This window comes from Macaca fascicularis, chromosome 5, assembly GCF_037993035.2.
Source record: "Macaca fascicularis isolate 582-1 chromosome 5, T2T-MFA8v1.1".
Classification (NCBI taxonomy): domain Eukaryota; kingdom Metazoa; phylum Chordata; class Mammalia; order Primates; family Cercopithecidae; genus Macaca; species Macaca fascicularis.
Genome location: NC_088379.1, coordinates 127,465,670 through 127,487,507, shown reverse-complemented (window position 1 = coordinate 127,487,507; position 21,838 = coordinate 127,465,670). Strand labels below are relative to the sequence as shown.

The 21,838-nt window shown below is 38.2% G+C and overlaps 1 protein-coding gene across 2 annotated transcripts in view; it reads right to left on the bottom strand.

Moving 5' to 3' along the window:
* ADAD1 (adenosine deaminase domain containing 1) overlaps window positions 1–21,598 on the bottom strand; it is a 52,119-nt gene extending 30,521 nt beyond the window's left edge. Inside the window, exons 1-6 of one of the 2 annotated variants that reach the window (XM_005555851.5) lie at window positions 21,432–21,598; window positions 20,873–21,052; window positions 19,946–20,134; window positions 17,159–17,326; window positions 6,420–6,488; window positions 3,641–3,766 (exon numbers count right to left, since the gene is read on the bottom strand). In XM_005555851.5, coding sequence (XP_005555908.1) covers window positions 3,641–3,766; window positions 6,420–6,488; window positions 17,159–17,326; window positions 19,946–20,134; window positions 20,873–21,044 — 724 coding nt within the window. In that variant the 5' untranslated portion in view covers window positions 21,045–21,052; window positions 21,432–21,598. Of the gene's footprint in view, window positions 1–3,640; window positions 3,767–6,419; window positions 6,489–17,158; window positions 17,327–17,432; window positions 17,528–19,945; window positions 20,135–20,872; window positions 21,053–21,431 lie in introns of those variants that run through there. The other variant, XM_074040986.1, reaches the window with a different exon arrangement.
* Window positions 21,599–21,838: the final 240 nt, after the last annotated feature.

Here is a 21,838-nt window from a genome sequence, read left to right as displayed (position 1 = left end):
TAGTACTGGAAGTCCTAGCCAGAGCGACCTGACGAGAGACAGAAATAAAGAACATCCAAATCAGTAAAGAGGAAGTCAAACTGTCACTGTTCACTGATGATATGATCATATACCTAGAAAACCCTAAAGACTCATCCAAAAACCTCCCAGAGCTGATAAATGAATTCAATAAAGTTTCAGGATACAAAATCAATGTACAAAAATCAGTATCTCTGCTATGCACCAACAGTGACCAAGCTGAGAATCAAATCAAGAACTAAACCCCCTTTACAACAGCTAAAAAAAAAAAAAAAAAAAAAATAGGAATATACCTAACCAAGGAGGTGAAAGATCTCAAGGGAAACCACAATACACTGCTGAAAGAAATCAGATGACAGAAACAAATGGAAACACATCGCATGCTGAAGGATGGGTAGAATCAATATTGTGAAAATCACCATACTGCCAGAAGCAATCTACAGATTCAAAGCAATTCCCATCGAAATACCATGATTGTTCTTCACAGAACTAGAAAAAATCCTAAAATTCACATAGAACCAAAAAACAACCTGCATAGCCTAAGTAAGACTAATCAAAAATAACAAATCTGGAGGCATCACATTACCAAACTTCAAACCATATACCACAAAGCTACAGTTACCAAAACAACATGGTATTGGTATTGATATACAACTAGGCACTCAGAATAATGGAACAGAATAGAGAACCCAGAAATACAACAAAATACTTACAGTCAACTGAACTTTGATACAGCAAACAAATACATAAAGTGGGGAGAGGACACCCTATTCAACAAATGACTCTGGGATAACTGGCAAGCCATATGTAGAACAATAAAACTGGGTCCCTCATCTCTCACCTCACACAAAAATCAACTCAAGATGGATCAAAGACTTAAATCTAAGACATTAAGCCATAAAAATTCTAGAAGATAACATTGGAAAAACTCTTCTACATTTTGGCTTAGGCAAAGAGTTCATGACCAAGAACCCAAAAGTAAATGCAACAAAAACAAAGATAAATAGATGAGGCTTAAACTAAAACACTTCTGCACAGCAAAAGAAATAATCAGCAGAGTAATCAGACAACACACAGAGTGGGAGAAAATCTTTGCAAACTATGCATCTGACAAAGGACTAATATCCAGAGTCTACAAGGAACTCAAATCAGCAAGAAAAAAACAAATAATCCCATCAAAAAAAAAGGGCTAAGGACACGAATAGACAATTCTCAAAAGAAGATATAAAATGGCCAAAAATTATATGAAAAAGGGCTCAACATCACTAATTATTTAGGAAATGCAAATCAAAACCACAATGCAATGCCACCTTACTCCTGCAAGACTGGCTATAATTTAAAAATTAAAATAATAACGGATGTTGACGTGCATGTGGTATAAAAGGAATACTTTTACAATGTTGGTAGGAATGTAAACTAGTACAATTTCTATGGAAAACAGTAAAGAGATTCCTTAAAGAACTAAAGGTAGAATTATCATTTAATCCAGCAATCCCACTACTGGGTATCTACCCAGAAGAAAAAAAGTCATTATATGAAAAAGACACCTGCATACACATGTTTATAGCAGCACAATTTGCAATTGCAAAAATATGGAACCAGCCCAAATGCCCATCAATAATGAGTGAATAAAGAAATTGTGGCATACACACACACACACACACACACACACACACACACATACACCCTGGAATAGTACTCAGCTTGGACAGAGTTGGAGACCATTATTCCAAGGGAAGTAATGAGGAATGGAAAAATCAAACATTGTATGTTCTCACTTACAAGTGGGAGCTAAGCCAGGAAGACATGAAGGCATAAGAATGATATAAAGGACTCTGGGGCCCCGGGGGAAGGGTAGTAGAGGGGATGAGGGATAACATTGGGTACAGCATAGACTGCTTGGGTCATGGGTGCATCAAAACCTCAGAAATCGCCACTAAAGAACTTATCTCTGTAACCAAACGCCACCCATTCCCCCAAAACTACTGAAATTTTTTAAAACTGACGAGGCAGTTTCTAATAATACATCTTAAATATGTACTGATTGTGTGAGTGACTCCAGGAATGTTCATCTGATTTCACTCAGGCTTTCCCTGCTTATATTCATACTCATATTATCTAAAACTACATTTATTATTCTTATCCATGCTCTTCTCCAATCAGCTTCACACTAGCTTCTAGATTCCCTATGGATGAGGAAATATGATTATCCTATGTCAACTTTAAATGTTGGTATTTTTATTCATGTCACTTCATCTATCATTTATTGTCCACTTTTACCTTATCAATTTTTTTTAAAACTGTATTTTTCCCTTCCCATTTATGTCCATCTCAACTCTAATGTAGGCACTCCATCACAACCACATAAATTGTGATTCTATAATTCAGGTTTAACCCCAGAAATCTTTAAAAAAATTATTTGTCAATTATTGTTTAAATACTCATTTATCTTAACCATTACAAATGAAATTAGACTTTTACTAAATGCCAAGTACTATGCTAAATACTGTAGTGACATTATTATATCTAATCCTAACAACTCCATGAAGTTGGATTGTTATTGTTTCTATTATCTCTACTTTTAAGAAATAAGAAAAAATTAAAGCATAGAGATGTTAAGTATATAATTTGCCCAAAGTAATTTAAATAGCGGAACTGAGTCTGATTAATGCTCCCAACAATTACAGCCCACAGTCTATCACTGTTTGAAATTACAGCTTTAATTGATCTTGTTAAATTTAACTTTTGACCTGTTTTTAAACCACTCCATAATCTGGCACTATTTTATCAATCTAATTGCATTTTGTATTACTCCTGTACATAGACTAATCTGTACTAGCAATAAATTTACCTCATTGTCCTGCAGTTTTCTCACTGCTGCTTCCCTCATTCCTTTCTCTATGCAAAAATGTCTTCCTTTCTTCTATTTATCCAAATTTTATCAACCCTTAAAGTTACAGCTTAAGTCATGCCTATTCCAAAAGATTTTAAACTCTATCATTTCTTTTCTAAGAATTCTTACACACTTTTTGCATTATGGAAAACAAGTTTTAACTTTTATCATCTTAGACTTTCAACTAGTATATTTATCTACTGTGCCTACTTAGATCATAACAACTCCTTAAGAATAGGAATCAAATCTCAAATTGTTTCTATGTAATTTATAATATCTAATTCAGAGATGAATGTAAGACTCAAATGGTTTCAATTAATGATGAACTCAGAACATTAAAGGGTTAACAAAAGATAAAAACATAGTTAGAATCACAACTTTACATGTCCACAAGAATAAGATTCCATATATCAATCTTTTCTTACTTGAAAAAGAAGAAAAGATGCTATTCTTAATGTTACTGAGGACTAGATTTCAGGAGGGTAGTGGTGCCAGCAGGGCTAAGGTTTAAAATGTTAGGACTTTTACCATTTTGCAGTTCTCTGTTGGGTCCTGGTCAGTGTGCTTTATTTCTACTCTGGAGAAGCTTTGTGTTTAATGACCCACACTTACCAGAAAAAGTCACTTCAGATCAATGCAACACCATTGTGTACAAGGGCAAAGATAGTTAACTAAAATATTACTATTAGATTATTACAATATTACTTTTTCCCAAATATTTGGACTTACCTCTTTCAATGATAAAAGCAGCCAATGAACTGCTATATTTCAGGTATTCTGAATGATTAGAAATTAGTTGATTAAATGTTTCTTTAACGATCTGTGAAATCTTTGCATACTGAATATGTCTCCCTTCTAGAAAAAAATCAAAACATAAATTTCAAGAACATTGTCCTCCTCCCAGAGCTGTCTTATTATTCTTATCATAACCTTACAATCAAATTATTTAATAATTTATAGATATCTGTAAGCAAATTTATAATTTAGGTCATGACTGGGATTTCAAAGTTTTCAATTCTAAAAGAATATGAGTTATTGAGCTTTTTGGATAACTTATAAAAAGATATGTCAGTATTATATACTAGCAGACTACTGATTTATATCTGTAGAGTTTGTCTGATGATATATTCAAAAGTCATACTGGACACAAGACAATTCTTTGTTGTACAGGTATGTGCCACACACTTTGCAAGATGACCAGCACCCCACTGAATGCCCTAATCATTGTGACAACCAAAATACATTCTCTTATTATTTGTCCCATTGAGAACCACTACAAACCACTAAGCATTTAGATTCTTAATACAGTTCCATGTTCTCACTAAAAAAGCTAGAAATTTTGAAAGAGGAGGAAGATAGTTCTAAGTAACCTAGGATTACCATAGAACAGTTTATAACCAAGAATATACATTAAAAGTTATCTATGGATTTTTCTTTTTTTTAGATGGAGTCTCGCTCTGTCACCCAGACTGGAGTGCAATAGCGTAATTTTGGCTCACTGCAACCTCCGACTCCCGGGTTCAAGCGATTCTTCCGCCTCAGCCTCCCGAGTAGTTGGGTCTACAGGCATGCACCACCACGCCTGGCTAATTTTTGTATTTTTAGTAGACAGGGTTTCACCATATTGGCCAGGCTGGTCTTGAACTCCCAACCTCATGATCCACTCACCTTGGCCTCACAAAGTGCTGGGATTATAGGCATGAGCCACCGTGCCTGGCCTCATTATTTTTAATGAAGATATGGTCCAGTTAGCAAAGTAGGCTGGACGTGGTGGCTTACACCTGTAATCCCAGTACTTTGGGAGGCTGAGGCAGGCAGATCGCTTGAGGTCAGGGGACAGGTCAGGACCAGTCTCGTCCACATGGTGAAACCCTGTCTCTACTAAAAATAGTGGTAGAGACAGGGTTTGGTGGTGGGTGTCTGTAATTCCAGCTACTTGGGAGCCTGAGGCAGGAGAATTGCTTGAAACTGGGAGGCAGAGGTTGCAGTGAGCTGAGATTGTGCCACCGCACTCCAGCCTGGGTGACAAGAGCAAAACTCCATCTCAAATAAACAAATAAATACACACACACACACACACACACACACACAAATGTATATACATATAGCAAACCAGACAGGCTGGGAAATACTGACTACCTCTGTAACTGGCCCAATAGTTTGTGGGTCTCAAATCGTTCTTCTTCAAAAGTTATAACATTCAAAACTTGTTTTTACCCATAAATTTAAAGAATTTGCTTTCCCTTTTCTGACAAATATGTCTCCTGACATGAGCCTACCAAACCTGGTATTTTTAAAAACTACATATTCTTTCTCACAGATTATCACTGTTTTCCTGAAGTAATAGCAATCTATATTATTTGCCATCCTTGACTTAGGATTCTATCCTCTTATTCACTAAAAATGTCCACAGAAGTTGAAAGGAAAGACAAGAGCCTCTTCCCATATTAGAAGATCACTGCTGTAGGACTGATCCCTCATTGCCCTCACTTCATCAATTCTTACAACTGTTAGGCCAGACACTACATCTAACTATTGGTGGATTTTGTCTTTTGAAAGGGCCTATTTTCCCTGGTCTGGTCCTTTTCTTTCAAGCAAGCACATAAATGTGCAAGGCCTTTTACTCTGTCTTAGAAAGACAGTGAATGCTGAATAGGCATAGAACTTTTCAAATCCTAGCCTGCAGGTGAGGAAAATGGAAAATAAAGGTTCCTTTTCTTTTTCCTCTTACAAATACTCGTTAAACTCTGAAGTGTGCTCACTAGGTAGTAAATGTAAAAATTAAGAATAATTGTTTAGCTTTCAGGATATTCATAATCTAACAGGCAAAGTATATAATAACTACCATACAATGTGAAATGTGATTGTTATAATAAAATAATATTAGTTACTATTTAGTGAGCATCTATGGTGTGCTAGGCACTGATGTAAGAATTTCACATTTATGAATTCATTTAATCCTCATAATAACCCTATGAGATAATTACTGTAATAACTATTTTACAGATGAGTAAAAAAGGTACACAGAGAAGTAACAGGTCACACAACTAGGCCACACTATGTCACACAACTAGTAACTTCAATTGAAGCTACAGCTTTCTCAGGCTTGAGTGACAAATAATGGCCATTAAAACTAAATAAACAAATTATTTGAAATGAATATTTCAAATGACCTCCAAGTACCAGAAAGCTATTGGTTTTCATTTATGACAAGCCCACCAAAACAAAGAATTCTAAAAAAGATGTATGAAATTGATAAAACATCTCCTTATAGGAAAAAAAAAAAAAAAAAAAAAAAAACCTTTTCTTCAGCCTTTCCTCTCCATTCCTTATTTCTTTCATTTTTAGCATAGTATAGAAAAAAATTCTCCTTTCTGTAGAAGTGTGAAAGGTTTGGATGATAAAGTGTTAATGTACATTTTCACACCTATGCTTATTTTAATTATGTTGTTACTATTTTTAATTGGGCTACTCTTCTAAAGAAGAACATCACAAAAAACTTTCCTACCATAATGTACTTTTGAAACATATGCTGGTTCAGGTAAAACAACAGGTTCTGCAGGGAAAGGAGGAGGACCTGTAAACAAAACAAAAACATAAGGAAACATGAAACTTCAACATTCCAAAGAGCTGGTATTTCTTTTTTGTTCTGTAATAAAACAGCAATCCAAAAATTATTTTTTTCTGTATTTTTGCCAACTCTGGGCCATCAAATACTCATTAGCTCAGCCCTGATAAATGTCTTTCCTATTTTGAAATTGTTTATGCAAACAAATTTCTGAGTTTCCTAATCTCATACTACAATATTGCTTGCTTTGTAATAGATGAAACATCCTGAAAAGCTACTAAAATGAAGTCCTAGTTTAGATACATGTAAACAACTTTCTATTTACAATACTCTGAAAAACATTTTAAATTAATGTTCTATTAAAAATTAATGAGTAAAGTATATCATTTTATAAATAACACTATTTTACCAGGACATTTTTCTAAGGGAATGCTACATTCACAGTTTTCAATGCTTTTAGTCCTACTCTTTACAACTGCTTTTCAATTTAGTCTCCAAAGTTAGAGAGTACAGAAAAAAGTTTAAAAACCACTAAACCTGAGGACAAAATAATAATAATAATAATAATCAGGAAAACTTAAGGAAGAAGCTCCAGAAGCCAAGGTATCAATTAAAATAGTCAGTTTCTCTTAAGAATCATTCATAAAGACAAAGAAAGCAAACAGAACTGCTTCGCTGGAATTAATTTTGAGGAAGACAGAAATGAACAAAGATGACAATGTCACCTTAGAGCTCATACCAGTAAAAGAAAAAAATACTAAGTATGGTTTAGATACATACACTCTGGACTTTTTTTTTTTTTAATCTGATAAGAAATTCCAGTTTTATTTATTTAGAGCACTATATCCCCCATACCATACAGTAACATTATTTATAAAGCATAAATATTTTTTGTTTTCAAAAATTTTCAACTTTTTAGATAGAAGAGGTACATGTGTAAGTTTGTTAACTGGGAATACTGCATGATGCTGAGGTTTGGAATATGGATTCCATCACCCTGATTGTAAGCATAGTATCCAAAGGTAGTTTTTCTTTTACCTCCACCTCCCCCCACGCTTTAGTAGTCCACAGTGTCTACTGTTCCAATACTTATGACTATATATGCTTAATGCATAGCTCCTAACATTAACAACAAGTGAGAACTTGAGGTATTTAGTTTTCTGTTCCTGCGTTCATATGCTTAGGATTATGGCCTCCAGCTCCATCCATGTTGCTGCAAAGGACATGACTTTATTTTTTTTAATGGCTGCATAGTAGTCCACAGTTGTATATATACCACACTTTCTTTATCCAATCTACCACTGATGGGCACCTGGGTTGATTCAATGTCTTTGTTGTTGTGAATAGTGTAGAGATGAACATAAGAGTGCACGTGTCTTTTTGATAGAATAATTTATTTTCTTTTGGTTATAAACCCAGCAGTAATAGAGTTGTTGACATTCTGGATTTTAGATAAGCAGAACTTTAAAACTCAGAGAAAGATAGATTTAATTCCATGGAATGAAAATTAAAGATACTAAATCCTGTTTATTAGGCATAAATAATTTCAACAAAGAAAGAAAGACTGTACAAGATGTTTTGCGTTTTAAAACACCAAGTACAAGGCCAGGCACGTTGGCTCACGCTTGTAATCCCAGCACTTTGGGAGGCTTAGTTGGGCAGATCACTTAAGGCCGAGAGTTTGAGACCAGCCTAGGCAACATGGCGAAACCCCATCTTTACTCAAAATACAAAGATTAGCTGGGCATGGTGGCGTGCATCTGTAATCCCAGCTACTCAGGAAGCTGAAGTACGAGAATCACTTGAACCTGGAAGATGGAGGTTGCAGTGAGCTGAGACTGTGCCATTGCCCTCCAGTATGAGTGACAGAGAGGCTGTCTCAAAACAAAAAACAAACAAACAAAAGAAACAAGTACCAAGACTTGTCCCCACAGCCCAACATACTGGCTGTGGCAGTCTGTGGCCGGAGGACGTCTTCAGGCCTAAACCTGACCCATCCTTCCTCATTGGGTGGGGGGTTTCCCTGCAGGATCTCCAATAACTGCAGCTAGAGGCTCACGGACAGAATTTGGATCTCCCTGGGCCTGAGCCCCTAAGTGGGAAGGGTGGCGGCAATCTCTGTGGACCAGCAGACTTAGCCTCTCCTCCTGGTAGTTCTGAGGAATCCGGGCAGCACAGAGAAGTGGGTTCCTCCCCAGCGAAGCACACCCTCTCCAACAAAGGACAAAGTGCTCTGTTAAGCAAGTCCTGCTCCCCGTGCCACTCAACTGGGTGAGACATTCAAATAGGGGTTGTCATGCACATTATACAGGAGTGATCCTACCGGCATCAGGTTGGTGCCACTCAAAGTCAGAGGCCCCAGAGGGAGGAGCAGGCACCCATCTTTGCTGTTCTCCAGCCTCCCTGAGTGACATCTCCAGGCACGGGAGAGAATCAGATGAATAGGGCCTGAAGTGAACCCCCAGCAAACTGCAGCAGCCTTATAGAAGAGGGACCTGACTACTGAAAGAAAAACTAACAAGCAGAAAGCAACAACAGCATCAACAAGAACAAAAAAGCTCCCCAAAAACCCTATCCAAGGGTCAGCAGGCTCAAAGACTGAAACTGGACAATCTCATGAAGATGATAAAGAATCAATGAAAAAACACTGAAAATCCAAAAGGCCAGAGTGCCTCTTTTCCTACAAATGATCACAATGTCTCTCCATCAAGGGCACATAACTGAATGGAGGATCAGATGGACAAACTGACAGAAGTATCATTCAGAAGATGGGTAATAAAAAACTATGCTGAGCTAAAAGGAGCATGTTCTAACCCAATGCAAAGAAGCAAGCTAAGAACCTTTATAAAAGGATAGAGGAATTGCTAACTAGAATAACCAGTTCAGATAAACTACCTGATGGAGCTGAAAAACACAGCCTGAGAACTTTGTGAAGCATATACAAGTATCAACAGCTGAATCGACCAAGCAGAAAAAAGGGTATCAGGCCGGGCGCGGTGGCTCACGCCTGTAATCCCAGCACTTTGGGAGGCCGAGGCGGGCGGATCACAAGGTCAGGAGATCGAGACCACGGTGAAACCCCGTCTCTACTAAAAATACAAAAAATTAGCCGGGCGCGGTTGTGGGCGCCTGTAGTCCCAGCTACTCGGGAGGCTGAGGCAGGAGAATGGCGTGAACCCGGGAGGCGGAGCTTGCAGTGAGCCGAGATCGCGCCACTGCACTCCAGCCTGGGCGACAGAGCGAGACTCTGTCTCAAAAAAAAAAAAAAAAAAAAGGGTATCAGAATTTGAAGACCACCTCACTGAAATAAGACATGCAAACAAGAATAGACCAAAAAAAAAAAAAAAAATGAAAAGGAATGAACAAAGACTCTAATAAATATGGGACTTCATAAAAAGACCGAACCTGTGATTGATTGGAGTACCAGAAGGAGACAGGGAGAATGGAAACAAGCTGGAAAACACACTTCAGGATGGTATCCAGGAGAACTTCCACAACCTAGCAAGACAGGACAACATGCAAATTCAGGAAATACAGAGAACACCATTAAGATACTCCACAAGAAGATCAACCCCAAGACACATAATCATCAGATTCTCCAAGGCTAAAATGAAGGAAAACCTGTTAAGGGCAGCCAGAGAGAAAAGCCAGGTCACCTACAAAGGGAAACTCATCAGACTAACAGTGGACCTCTCAGCAGAAACTCTACAAGCCAGAAGAGATTGGGGGCCAATGTTCAACATTCTTAAAGAAAAGAATTATCAACCCAGAATTTCATATCCAGCCAAACTAAGCTTCATCAGTGAAGAAGAAATAAAATCTTTTCCAGAGAAGCAAATGCTGAGGGATTTCATTACCACCAGATGTGCCCTGCAAGAACTCCTGAAAGAAGCACTAAATACGGAAATGAAAAACTGGAACCAGCCACTGCAAAAACACACCAAAATAACCAAAATATAAAGACCAATGACACTATGAATAAACTAGTGCATCAAGTAGTGTGCAAAATAGCCAAATAGCATCATGATGACAGGATCAAATTCACATGTAACAACACTAACCTTAAATGTAAATGGGCTAAATGCCCCAATTAAAGCACACAGACTGGCAAACTGGGTAAGGAGTCAAGACCCATTGGTGTGCTGTATTCAGGAGATCCATCTTATGTGTAAAGACACAAACAGGCTCAAAATAAAGGGATGGAGGAAAAATCTACCAAGTAAATGGAAAGCGAAAAAAGCAGAGGTTGCAATCCTAGTCTCTGACAAAACAGACTTTAAACCAACAAAGATCAAAAAAGACAAAGGAGGGCATTACATAATGGTAAAGGGAACAATTCAACAAGAAGAGCTATTCTAAATATATATGCACCCAATATAGGAGCACCCAGATTCATAAAACAAATTCTTAGAAACCTACAAAGAGACTTAGAGTCCCACACAATAATAGTGGGAGACTTGAACACCATACTGTCAGTATTAGACAGATCAATGAGACAGAAAATTAACAAGCATATTGAGGATTTGAACTCAGCTCTGGATCAAGTGGACCTGGCAGATATCTACAGAATTCTCCACCCCAAATCAACAGAATATACATTCTTCTCAGTGCCACATGGCACTTAATTCTAAAATCAACCACGTAATTGGAAGTAAAACACTCCTCAGCAAATGCAAAAGAACTGAAATCCTAACAAACAGACTGTCAGACCACAGTGCAATAAAATTAGAACTCAGGGTTAAGAAACTCACTCAAGACCACATGATTTATTGGAAATTGAACAACCTGTTTCTGAATGATTCCTGGGTAAATAATAAAATTAAGGCAGAAATCAAGAAGTTCTTTGAAACCAATGAGAACAAAGAGACAATGTACCAGAATCTCTGGGACACAGCTAAAGTAGTGTTAAGAGGGAAATTTATAGCACTAAATGCCCACATCAGAAAGCTAGAAAGATCTGATATTGATACCCAAACATCAATTAAAAGAGCTTGAGAGGCAAGAGTAAACTAATCCAAAAACTAAAGAAATAACTAAGATCAGAGCAGAACTGAAGGAGACAGAGACATGAGAAGCCATCCAAAAAAATCGAATACAGGAACTGGTTTTTTTTTTTTTTTTTTAACAAATTAACAAAATAGACTGCTAGCTAGACTAATAAAGAAGAAGGGAGAAGAATCAAACAGATACAATAAAAAATGATAAAGGGGATATCACCACTGACCCCACAGAAATACAAACTATCATCAGAGAATGCTACAAACACCTCTACAAAAATAAACTAGAAAATCTGGAAGAAATGGATAAATTCCTGGATGCATACACCCTCCTAAGACTAAACGAGGAAGAAGTCAAATCCCTGAATAGACCACTAACAAGTTCTGAAATTGAGGCAGTAATTAATAGCCTACCAACCAAAAAAAAGTTGAGGACCAGATGGATTCACAGCTGAATTCTACCAGAAATACAAAGAGGAGCTGGCACCATTCCTTCTGAAACTATTCCAAACAATGGAAAAGGAAGGACTCCTCCCTAACTCATTTTATGAAGCAGCATCATCCTGATACTAAACCCAGGAAGAGACACAACAAAAAAGAAAAACTTTAGGCCAATACACCTAATGAACATCAATGGAAAAATCTGCAATAAAATACTGGCAAATCAAATCCAGCAGCACATCAAAAAACTTATTCACCACAATCAAGTCGGCTTCATCCCTGGAATGCAAGGCTGGTTCAACATCAAATCAATAAATGTAATCCATCATATAAACAGAACCAAAGACAAAAACCACATGACTATCTTAATAAATGCAGAAAAGGCCTTTGATAAAATTCAACATCCGTTCATGTTAAAAACTCTCAATATACAAGGTATTGATGGAACATGGCTCAAAATAATAAGAGCTATTTATTACAAACCAAAGCCAATATATTGAATGGGCAAAAGCTGGAAACATTCCCTTTGAAAACTGGCACAAGACAAGGATGCCTTCTCTCACTACTCCTATTCAACATAGTTTTGGAAGTTCTGGCCAGGGCAATCGGGGAAGAGAAAGAAAGAAAAGGTATTCAAATAGGAAGAGAGGAAGTCAAGTTGTCTCTGTTTGTAGACATGATTTTGTATTTAGAAAACCCCATCTTTTCAGCTCCAGAACTTCCTGAACTGAGAAGTAACTTCAGCAAAGTCTCAGGATACAAAATCAATGTGCAAAAATCACAAGCATTCCTTTACACCAACAGTAAGCAAGCAGAAAGCCAAAGCATGAATAAACTCCCATTCACAATCACTACAAAGAGAATAAAATACCTAGGAATACAGCTAACAAGGAATGTGAAGGACCTCTTCAAGAAGAACTACAAACCACTCCTCAGGGAAATAAGAAGGGACACAAACAAATGGAAAAACATTCCATCCTCATGGGTAGAAGAATCAATATTGTGAAAATGGTCATACTGCCCAAAGTAATTTATAGATTCAATGCTACTTTCCTAAACTACCACTGACATTCTTCACAGAATTAGAAAACTATTTCAAATTTCATATGAAATCAAAGAAGACCCCATATAGCCAAGACAATCCTAAGCAAAAAGAACAAAGCTGGAGGCACCATGCTACCTGACTTCAAACTATACTACAAGGCTACAGTAACCAAAACAGCATGGTACTGGTACTAAAATGGATATATAGACCATTGGAGCAGAACAGATACCTCAGAAATAACTCCACACATCTACAACCATCTGATCTACGACAAACTGGACAAAAACAAGCAAAGGGGAAAGGATCTCCTATTCAGTAAATGGCGCTGGGAAAACTGGCTGGTCATATGCAGAAAACTGAAACTCTACCCCTTCCTTACACCTTATACAAAAATTAACTCAAGATGGATTAAAGACTTAAATGTAAAGCCCAGAACCATAAAAACCCTAGAAGAAAACCTAGGCAATACCATTCAGGACACAGGCATGGGCAAAGACTTCATGATAAAAATGCCAAAATCAATTGCAACAAAAGCCAAAATTGACAAATGTGATCTAATCAAATGGAAGAGCAACTGCACAGCAAAAGAAACTATGACCAGAGTAAAGAGGCAACCTACAAATCGGGAGAAAATTTTTGCAATCTACACATCTGACAAAGGTCTAATATCCAGAATTTACAAGGAACTTAAACATATTTACAAGAAAAAACAATCCCATCAAAAGGTGGGCAACAGATATGAACAGACACTTCTCAAAAGAAGAATTTAAGTGGCCAAAAAACATATGAAAAAAAGCAAGATCAACATCACTGATCATCAGAAAAATGCAAATCAAAACCACAATGAGATACCAACTCATGCCAGTCAGAATGGCTACTACTAAAAAGTCAGGAAACAATAGATGCTGGTGAGGCTGTGAAGAAACAGGAATGCTTTTATATTGTTGGTGGGAATGTAAATTAGTTTAACCACTGTGGAGGACAGTATGGTGATTCTTCAAGGATCAGAACCAGAAATACCATTTGACCCAGCAATACCATTACTGGGTATATACCCAAAGGAATATAAATCATTCTACTATAAAGACACATGCACATGTATGTTTAGTGCAGCACTATTTACAATAGCAAAGACATGGAACCAACCCAAATGGCCATCAACGATAGACTGGATAAAGAAAATGTGGTACATAGAATACTATGTGGCCATAAAAAGGAATGAGATCATGTCCTCTGCAGGGACATGGATGAAGCCAGAAGCCATCAACCTCAGCAAACTAACACAGGAACAGAAAACCAAATACTGTAGTTCTCACTCATAAGTGGGAGTTAAACATTGAGAACACATGGACAGAGAGAGGGGAACAACACACACCAGAGCCTTTTAGGGGGTGAGAGTTAGGGGAGGGAACAGAGGATGGGTTAATAGGTAAAGCAAACCACCATGGCACATGTATATCTATGTACAACAAACTGGTATGTTCTGCCCATGTATCCTTTTTTAATTCAAAAAAAAAAAAAAACTACATCAGGTCAGGCACAGTGGCTCATGCCTATAATCCTAGCACTTTGGGAGGCTGAGGTGGGAGGATCATTAGGAGTTCAAACCAGCCTGGCCAACATGGTGAAACCTGTCTCTACTAAAAATACAAAAATTAGCTGGGTGTGGTGGCAGGCACCTATAATCCCAGCTACTAGGGAGGTTGAGGCATGAGAATCACTTGAATCTGGGAGGCGGAGGTTGCAGTGAGCAGAGATGGCACCACTGCACTCCAGCCTGGGTGACAGAGTGAGACTCTGTCTCAAACAAAACAAAACAAAAAACACTACATAAAAAAACCATGTGCAAAATATTAATGAAGACATACATGAAAAATAATTTTAAAACAGTGATGAGCTCAAAATTTTGAAAAAAACTAAAGTTTTAAAAGTTTTGTGTTGTGAATAAGGAGAAGACCAGAAAAACTGTCAATAGAGAAAAGCAAAGAAATGAATACTGAACTCTTATCATCTACATCCTTTCATAAGACAAATAGATGTTTTAAACTCAGTTGTCTAGAGTAGACAAATTAAAGAAGAAACTTATCGGGGGGAAAACCAGCCCCCGATAATTCAACGTTATTTCACGTAAGTTCTTTTCTATTTCCCTAAGTGTTGGCTGGTCTCAGAAATAAAGGGAAAGAGTACAAAAGGAGAAATTTTAAAGCTGGGTGCCCCGGGGGAAGACATCACATGTCGGCAGGTTCTGTGATGTCCCCCAAGGCACAAAACCAGCAAGGTTTTATTAGTGATTTTCAAAAGGGGAGGGAGTGTACGAATAGGGTGTGGTCACAGAGATCACATGCTTCACAAGGTAATAAAATATCACAAGGCAAATGGAGGCAGGGCGAGATCACAGGACTAGGGCAACATTAAAATCGCTAATAAAGCTTTGGGCACACATTATCATTGATAACATCTTATTAGGAGACAGGGCTTGAGAGCAGACAACCGCTCTGACCAAAATGTATTAGGCAGGAATTTCCTCGTCCTGATAAGCCTGGGAGCACTACATGAGACTGGGGCTTATTTCATCCCTTATCTACAATCGTAAAACACAGACGTTCCTAAAGCAGGCATTTTAGAGACCTTCCCTTGGGAATGCATTCTCTTTCTCAGGGATGTTCCTTGCTGAGAAAAAGAATTCAGCAATATTTCTCCTATTTGCTTTTGAAAGAAGAGAAATATGGCTCTGTTCCGCCTAGCCCACAGGCAGCCAGACTTTAAGGTTATCTCCCTCGTTCCCTGAAAATTGCTGTTATCCTGTTCTTAAGGTGCCCAGATTTCATACTGTTCAAATACACATGCTACACAAACAATTTGTGCAGTTAACGGAATTATCACAGGGTCCTGAGGCGACATTCATCCTCAGCTTACAAAGATGACGGGATTAAGAGATTAAAGACAGGCATAGGAAATCACGAGAGTATTGATTGGGGAAGTGATAAGTGTCCATGAAATCTTAACAATTTATGTTCAGAGACTGCAGTAAAGACAGGCGTAAGAAATTATAAAACTATTAATTTGGGGAACTAATAAATGTCCATGAAATCTTCACAATTTATGTTCTTCCACCATGGCTTCAGCCAGTCCCTCCGTTCGGGGTCCCTGACTTCCTGTAACAGAAACTGTAGCTCACTATAGGGAAAAAGATGACCTTATTATTTTTTCAGGCTCTAGCCCAAGATAGAATATATTGTTAAAGAACTTTTCGTTGCAATTAAGGCACTATTGGCACTTTTTGGAGAAAACAATAATGAATACAGAAGTGCCGACAGCAGAGATAGGTAAAAGCTGCCTTAATTTTCAAAGCAGTGGCAGTAGACATGGTTAAATGCTACCTTAATTTTTACGGAGGAAAAAAATAAATGCTTAGAAACTAAAGTTTGCAGACCACTGGGCCAAACATTTGCTAGTCGTACATAAACATTTTGAAAGCTATTAAGGAAAAGGTATGAAAAACTAATCATCAATATATTTTCTGATAATTCAATTGGATGCTTAGGAAATTCTATAGGTATGTTTTAACTTGAGTTCAACAAAGTATTTTAAATATTTTGTAATTTGATTGTATATTCTTCAGTATGCACTGGTTAAGGACTTTGCATTGTTTAATCCTAGTGACAACCATAGAAGGTAGCAACTATCACTGTCCCCCCTCTCCAAATGAAACAGATTTAGAGGGCAAACAACTTGCCAGCATAGGGTCAATATTCCAACCTAAGCAATCTAATTCTGGAGTTTACACACTTAATCTATTTGCTATGTTCTCAAGTAATTCTACCATTTACTGAATTTAACACAAACTTCACAAACGCTGCATTTAAAACCTCTAAGTATTAAATGTACAATATTACATTCATAATAAGAATCTAACAAATTACCAAGAAAACTGTATTTTAGGACTCAAACCCATTAACAATCTGACAAGTTACCAGACAGTTTAGCAACATGATTATACCTGCCAGTGCTGAAATATGCAAGAGCATTTTAACTACTATTAAATACATCAGTGGACAGCAACTGAAATAAATTATTCAAATCCTGCAACGTCTGTCTTGTAGTTGCCAAGTAGCTCTCATTAACATAAATCTTTCAGGTGATTCCTTTTGAAAAATTATACCTTTTATAAATACTTTATAATCAAGAGTATTTACCTGATGTTTCCAAAATTCGTGGTTCAGGTTCATCCAGTTGTAGAAGCTCATCAAGAGCTAATTTTGCTGCATTGGATCTAGACTCCTTTTTATTCTGTCCCAGTCCAGTCTTGTACTGAATACCATCCACCACAGCACAAAAGGCAAAATACGGTCCCATAACATTACCTTGAAAAAGAACTCAGAATGAATGCTACAATAATTTTTACTGTATTCTTGCAAACAATGTCTCTACATGGGAAAACATTCCAGTACAAAAATTCTCAAAAACTACCTTCTAAACACCAACTTTACAAGTCTTTTTGTAGGACCAATAGGGGTTAAAGCTAAAGCCTAATGAGTGTCTGAACTAACTCTGAGGATTCAAGCAGCTAGGCTGGCTCCAGATTCAGTATGAGTAATAGGGCCAGTAATAGAGTACTGATCACATGTGGAGTGTCTAGTATAATTCCTGGCAATGGTAAACACTCCACTACCTGTCAAACGGCCAATGAGAGATAAAATGTGGAGATTTCAGGTAACATCTCACGTCTTTAAAACTTAAATACAAATGTCTTTAAAACTTTAATACAAAGAAAGCTGAAATTCTCCTACCCCTTGGATTGCCCTAATACACTTTCATGCTCCAGAATATAAGAGATCCCTTTGAAGAAACCCTGTGTACCTATCAGGGCATTATGAGAAGCAACTCAACCCATTACAGCTGTAGAGGTTGGGGAGTGGGAGGGGAGACGGGGAGAGGGAGAGAGAGAGGAAGAGAAAACCAAAACATAATGATAAACTAAAGAATTAAACAGAATGTCCAGTCATCACAATTTCTTTACCTAGCTTTTATATTTGGATGAAAAATGAAATGGTATTGTCTTGTCTCGTGTATTTACAGGTCAAAGGTTCTTCTGTTTGAAGTTTTGCTTGTTAGTATTTAGACTTTAGCAGGCCTTTAGGAATCTGACTGTCCATTCTTTGGTTACGGATGGCTACATACAATGCTGCCACACATAAACCCCACTATCTTATTTCCTCACATACTCACAAGTATGTTACATTAACTCTTTAATATGCACATCAACGTTTTACAAGCAACTCCTGACTGCTTCTGGGTAAACTGCTTTCCCTGTAACATCTCAGACTTCAGTTTCCCAAGTTCCTTCCTTCCTGATCACCTGGGTTCCAATCCAGGTTTACTAAATCAGAGAGCATTTTGTATAATTAACAAGTGGCCCAGATGATTCTTATGTATATCACACATCTTGGCTGGGTGCACTGGCTCACACCCATAATCCCATCACTTTGGGAGGCTGAGGTTGGAGGATCTCTTGATGCCAGGAGTTCGAGGTCAGCCTAGGCAATGTAGTGAGACACCTTCTCTACAGAACATTTTGAAAATTAGCCAGGCCTGGTGGTGGATACCTGCAGCAGTCTTAGCTATTTGGGAGGCTGGGGTGGGAGGATCACCATTGCACTCCAGCCTGGACAACAGAGTGAGAGCCTCTATCTAAAGAAAAAAAGATATTTCGCCTAAAATTTATTAGTAAGTCTCCTGTGTCAGAATGCGGGGCCTTTAAGCTTTAGCCTGTTTATAACTCGGGTTCTCAAACTTTAGTGTAAATTTAAATCACATGTAGAGCTATTTGAAAATTCTGACACTGTGGTTTCACTACCAAACCCACTGGATTATTGAACTATACTTTGAGCATAAAATGTACACCATTAACCAACAGGTCATGTTTTTTAGTAGTTTTTTCTCAGAGCAGTGAAGATTTGTCCTGATCATTTATTTTTTCTTACAATGACCAATAACTTACATTTTCCAAGAGCAGTCTGAGATTACTGGAGGAAAGCTAACTAGTTACATGGAAATTAAGGCCACCTCCTACATTACCACCACCATCTATGTTAAGATATTATTTCTGTCACCTGTTAGTTTATGGGTATTTCATCCAAAACAACAGACTGAAACTTGATGTCGCTGTGACTATCTTTACTAAAATCTTGACATGTTAAAATTATTTAGCAAAGATGTTAGCTTTGACATCCATACTGGCAAGTTAGCACCAGGAAAATTAAAGAAAAAATCTAACTACTCGTGTGTGTGTACAAACACATACACATACGTATACACAGAGTTTTTAAAATTTAAAATTTTAAGCTGTCAAGGCCTCTTAAGAGCACTTATTCCTCCACTTTCCTAAAATCTTCCTAATCATTGGCTATAATGTGAAGAGATCAGAAACTACTTTCTACATTTTCCTCATCTGTACTCCTGTAGCCTTTCACAAACACAGCATGGTTACAGATTATTCTGATTGCGGAGTTTAATGGAGAATTGAGAAAACTGTAACAGACTAGTCTGCAGACAAAGTACTAATCATGTAATCGAATGCTTGAGTTTCAGAAGGCAAATTTGACCTTAACTTTTCTTAGGCATCATCATCACAGAATCCTTCTCATTAAATAATCATAGTCCAAATATTTAACATCTTTACAAAAGCATGTTTATGATACAAGAAGTAATTACACCCCAAAATAGTCCATGAGACTAATTTCCATTCAGCTAGCCACACATAAAAAAATTACAATTCAATGATTATAAAACTTTGGTATATGTGAGTTATTTGTAGAGGCAGCAATGGCTAAAGACGTGTGAACACAAACATTTAAGTATTCTTGTGAAAACATACAATCAGTTACCTAACCCCAATATTAGATGAAAGAACTAAATTTAGCACCATTATTGTGCTATACTTTTGGTTTTGGTTTTTAAGACAAATACAATTTTACACTTGCCTGTTGTCACAGTTTCCTTAAGGTCAAGCTGAACTCGCTGCATTTGTGCAAACTGGTGCAAGGCTGACACAGGATTTATCTCTCCACGTTTGTATTTCATTATAAATTCCTTAGGTATTTTTTTTGGAGGAAGCACAGGATTTGAAATAGATGAAAGATTTTTGGAAAGCAATGGTTCCGGAAAATTACCTAAAAACAAATGTTATACTTGTCAATTTGGTTTTTAAAAAAATGAGCAAAAGCACTAAATCCTCCCTGAAATGGAAGGTTATCCCAGATACACTTCGTCATACGTTTTTCTTAAGTTTCTATTAAACAGTTTTGGCACACATGACAAGCACCACATGTTATTGCATCTATCGTACTAAGACTATTTTGCAAAAAAGTAACATCGACATGTATTGTTAAGTGGTATCAAGGGTCATGGAATTTTACTGACGTCAGGGTCCTTCAGAAACCAAGCCATTTTTACAGATAATGTCACTAAGGCCTAGAATACAGAAAGACACAGATCTGGGACTAAAACGTGGCTTCTGGCTCCCATCCACTATTTTTCTCACTGGATTCAATCGAATTTTAAAGTATGTTTGCCCCTGCTTTATACCTAATACTACAGTAAGTGCTATGTGGAATACAGAACAGTGTAAGTCCAGTGTCTTCCCTTACGCCTCACCTCAGAAAGGCAAGCCACACTTGAAGGAGGGTGAACAGTCAAGGTGGTAACAGATGGTTAAACGAGCGGCACAGGTAAAGAGCTCTACAGGCCTCCTCCAAGTGTTGAGTCAGATGCCAGCTCCAGGTGGAACACGGCCATGGGTAAATGTCTATACAACCAGGAAACCTTTAAACCAGAGGCTCGACAGAACTTACTGGCCATCCCAGAATCTTAAAGAACTGATTCATTGTTACAAATGAAAAAAGTCGTACCCGTTACTTGCGTAACCTTGGATGCCATCTTGGACAGGCTGTAACTTTCGGAGGAACATCCTGTGGGTGTAGTTATCGTCTGTGTCGCTGGTTGAACCGGCAGGTTCTTTTTCAGCATCTGGGCAAAGCTGGGGACCTGCGAACTCTGAAACCAATGATTGTTGCTAGCCATTTTCTCACCTAGAGGTCACGATAAAATTGGCAGAAAACAAGACAAAACACTATATAAACTGAAAATGTTTTCTTCAAACCACACCCCCCCGTTATTTCCATCAATGGCCTTGGCACATATTCGGATGACTAGAGTCAAATCCCTCTTGAACTGATCTCAGGACTGCTTTTTGAGTTTTCATAGACACGGACCTCTTCTCTCCTGAATCCCTTCCCTAAACCTCTGCTACAAAGGAGGAAAGAAGGAACATAGAGAGGTCCGTGTAAAATACCTTAAAACTACTCGGGAGTTAGGGAAGATATCAGCAAGCTCAGGAAAAAAGAAGAGAAGAAAAAAAAAAATCAGCTTGTCGGTGGCCTCCTTAGTCCTAGACCAACCTCTACCCACCAAAGTTGTCCTTCCTGCCCTCTATGTGGGCAGACGGGAAGCTGCTCCTGCGCCTCAGGCCGGGGGCTCGCAGGCGGCTGCGGCCGCCGTTGCTCCCACCTCCCAGCCTCAACTTCTCGCTTCAGGCCGCTCCGCGCGAGGTCCACAGGGTCAGGGCCGCATCTTTCAAAAGAGCCCTCGCGGTGCCCCTGCAGGACCCGGGCCTGCGCCCCCGCGCCCTGCTTCGTCCAATCACTAACCGTCTCGGAGGCCGGCGCTCCTGGGCCGCGCTTGCGCCAGCGTCTTGCCGGCGCCCTCCGCGTCCTGCGTCACCCAGGGAAGAGACGCCGACCTTCGCACGCGTTCGAGGCTTGCGTGACGTCGACTCTGTTCTCCGAACACAAGGACCAGGTCCAACTGGCCGCCTT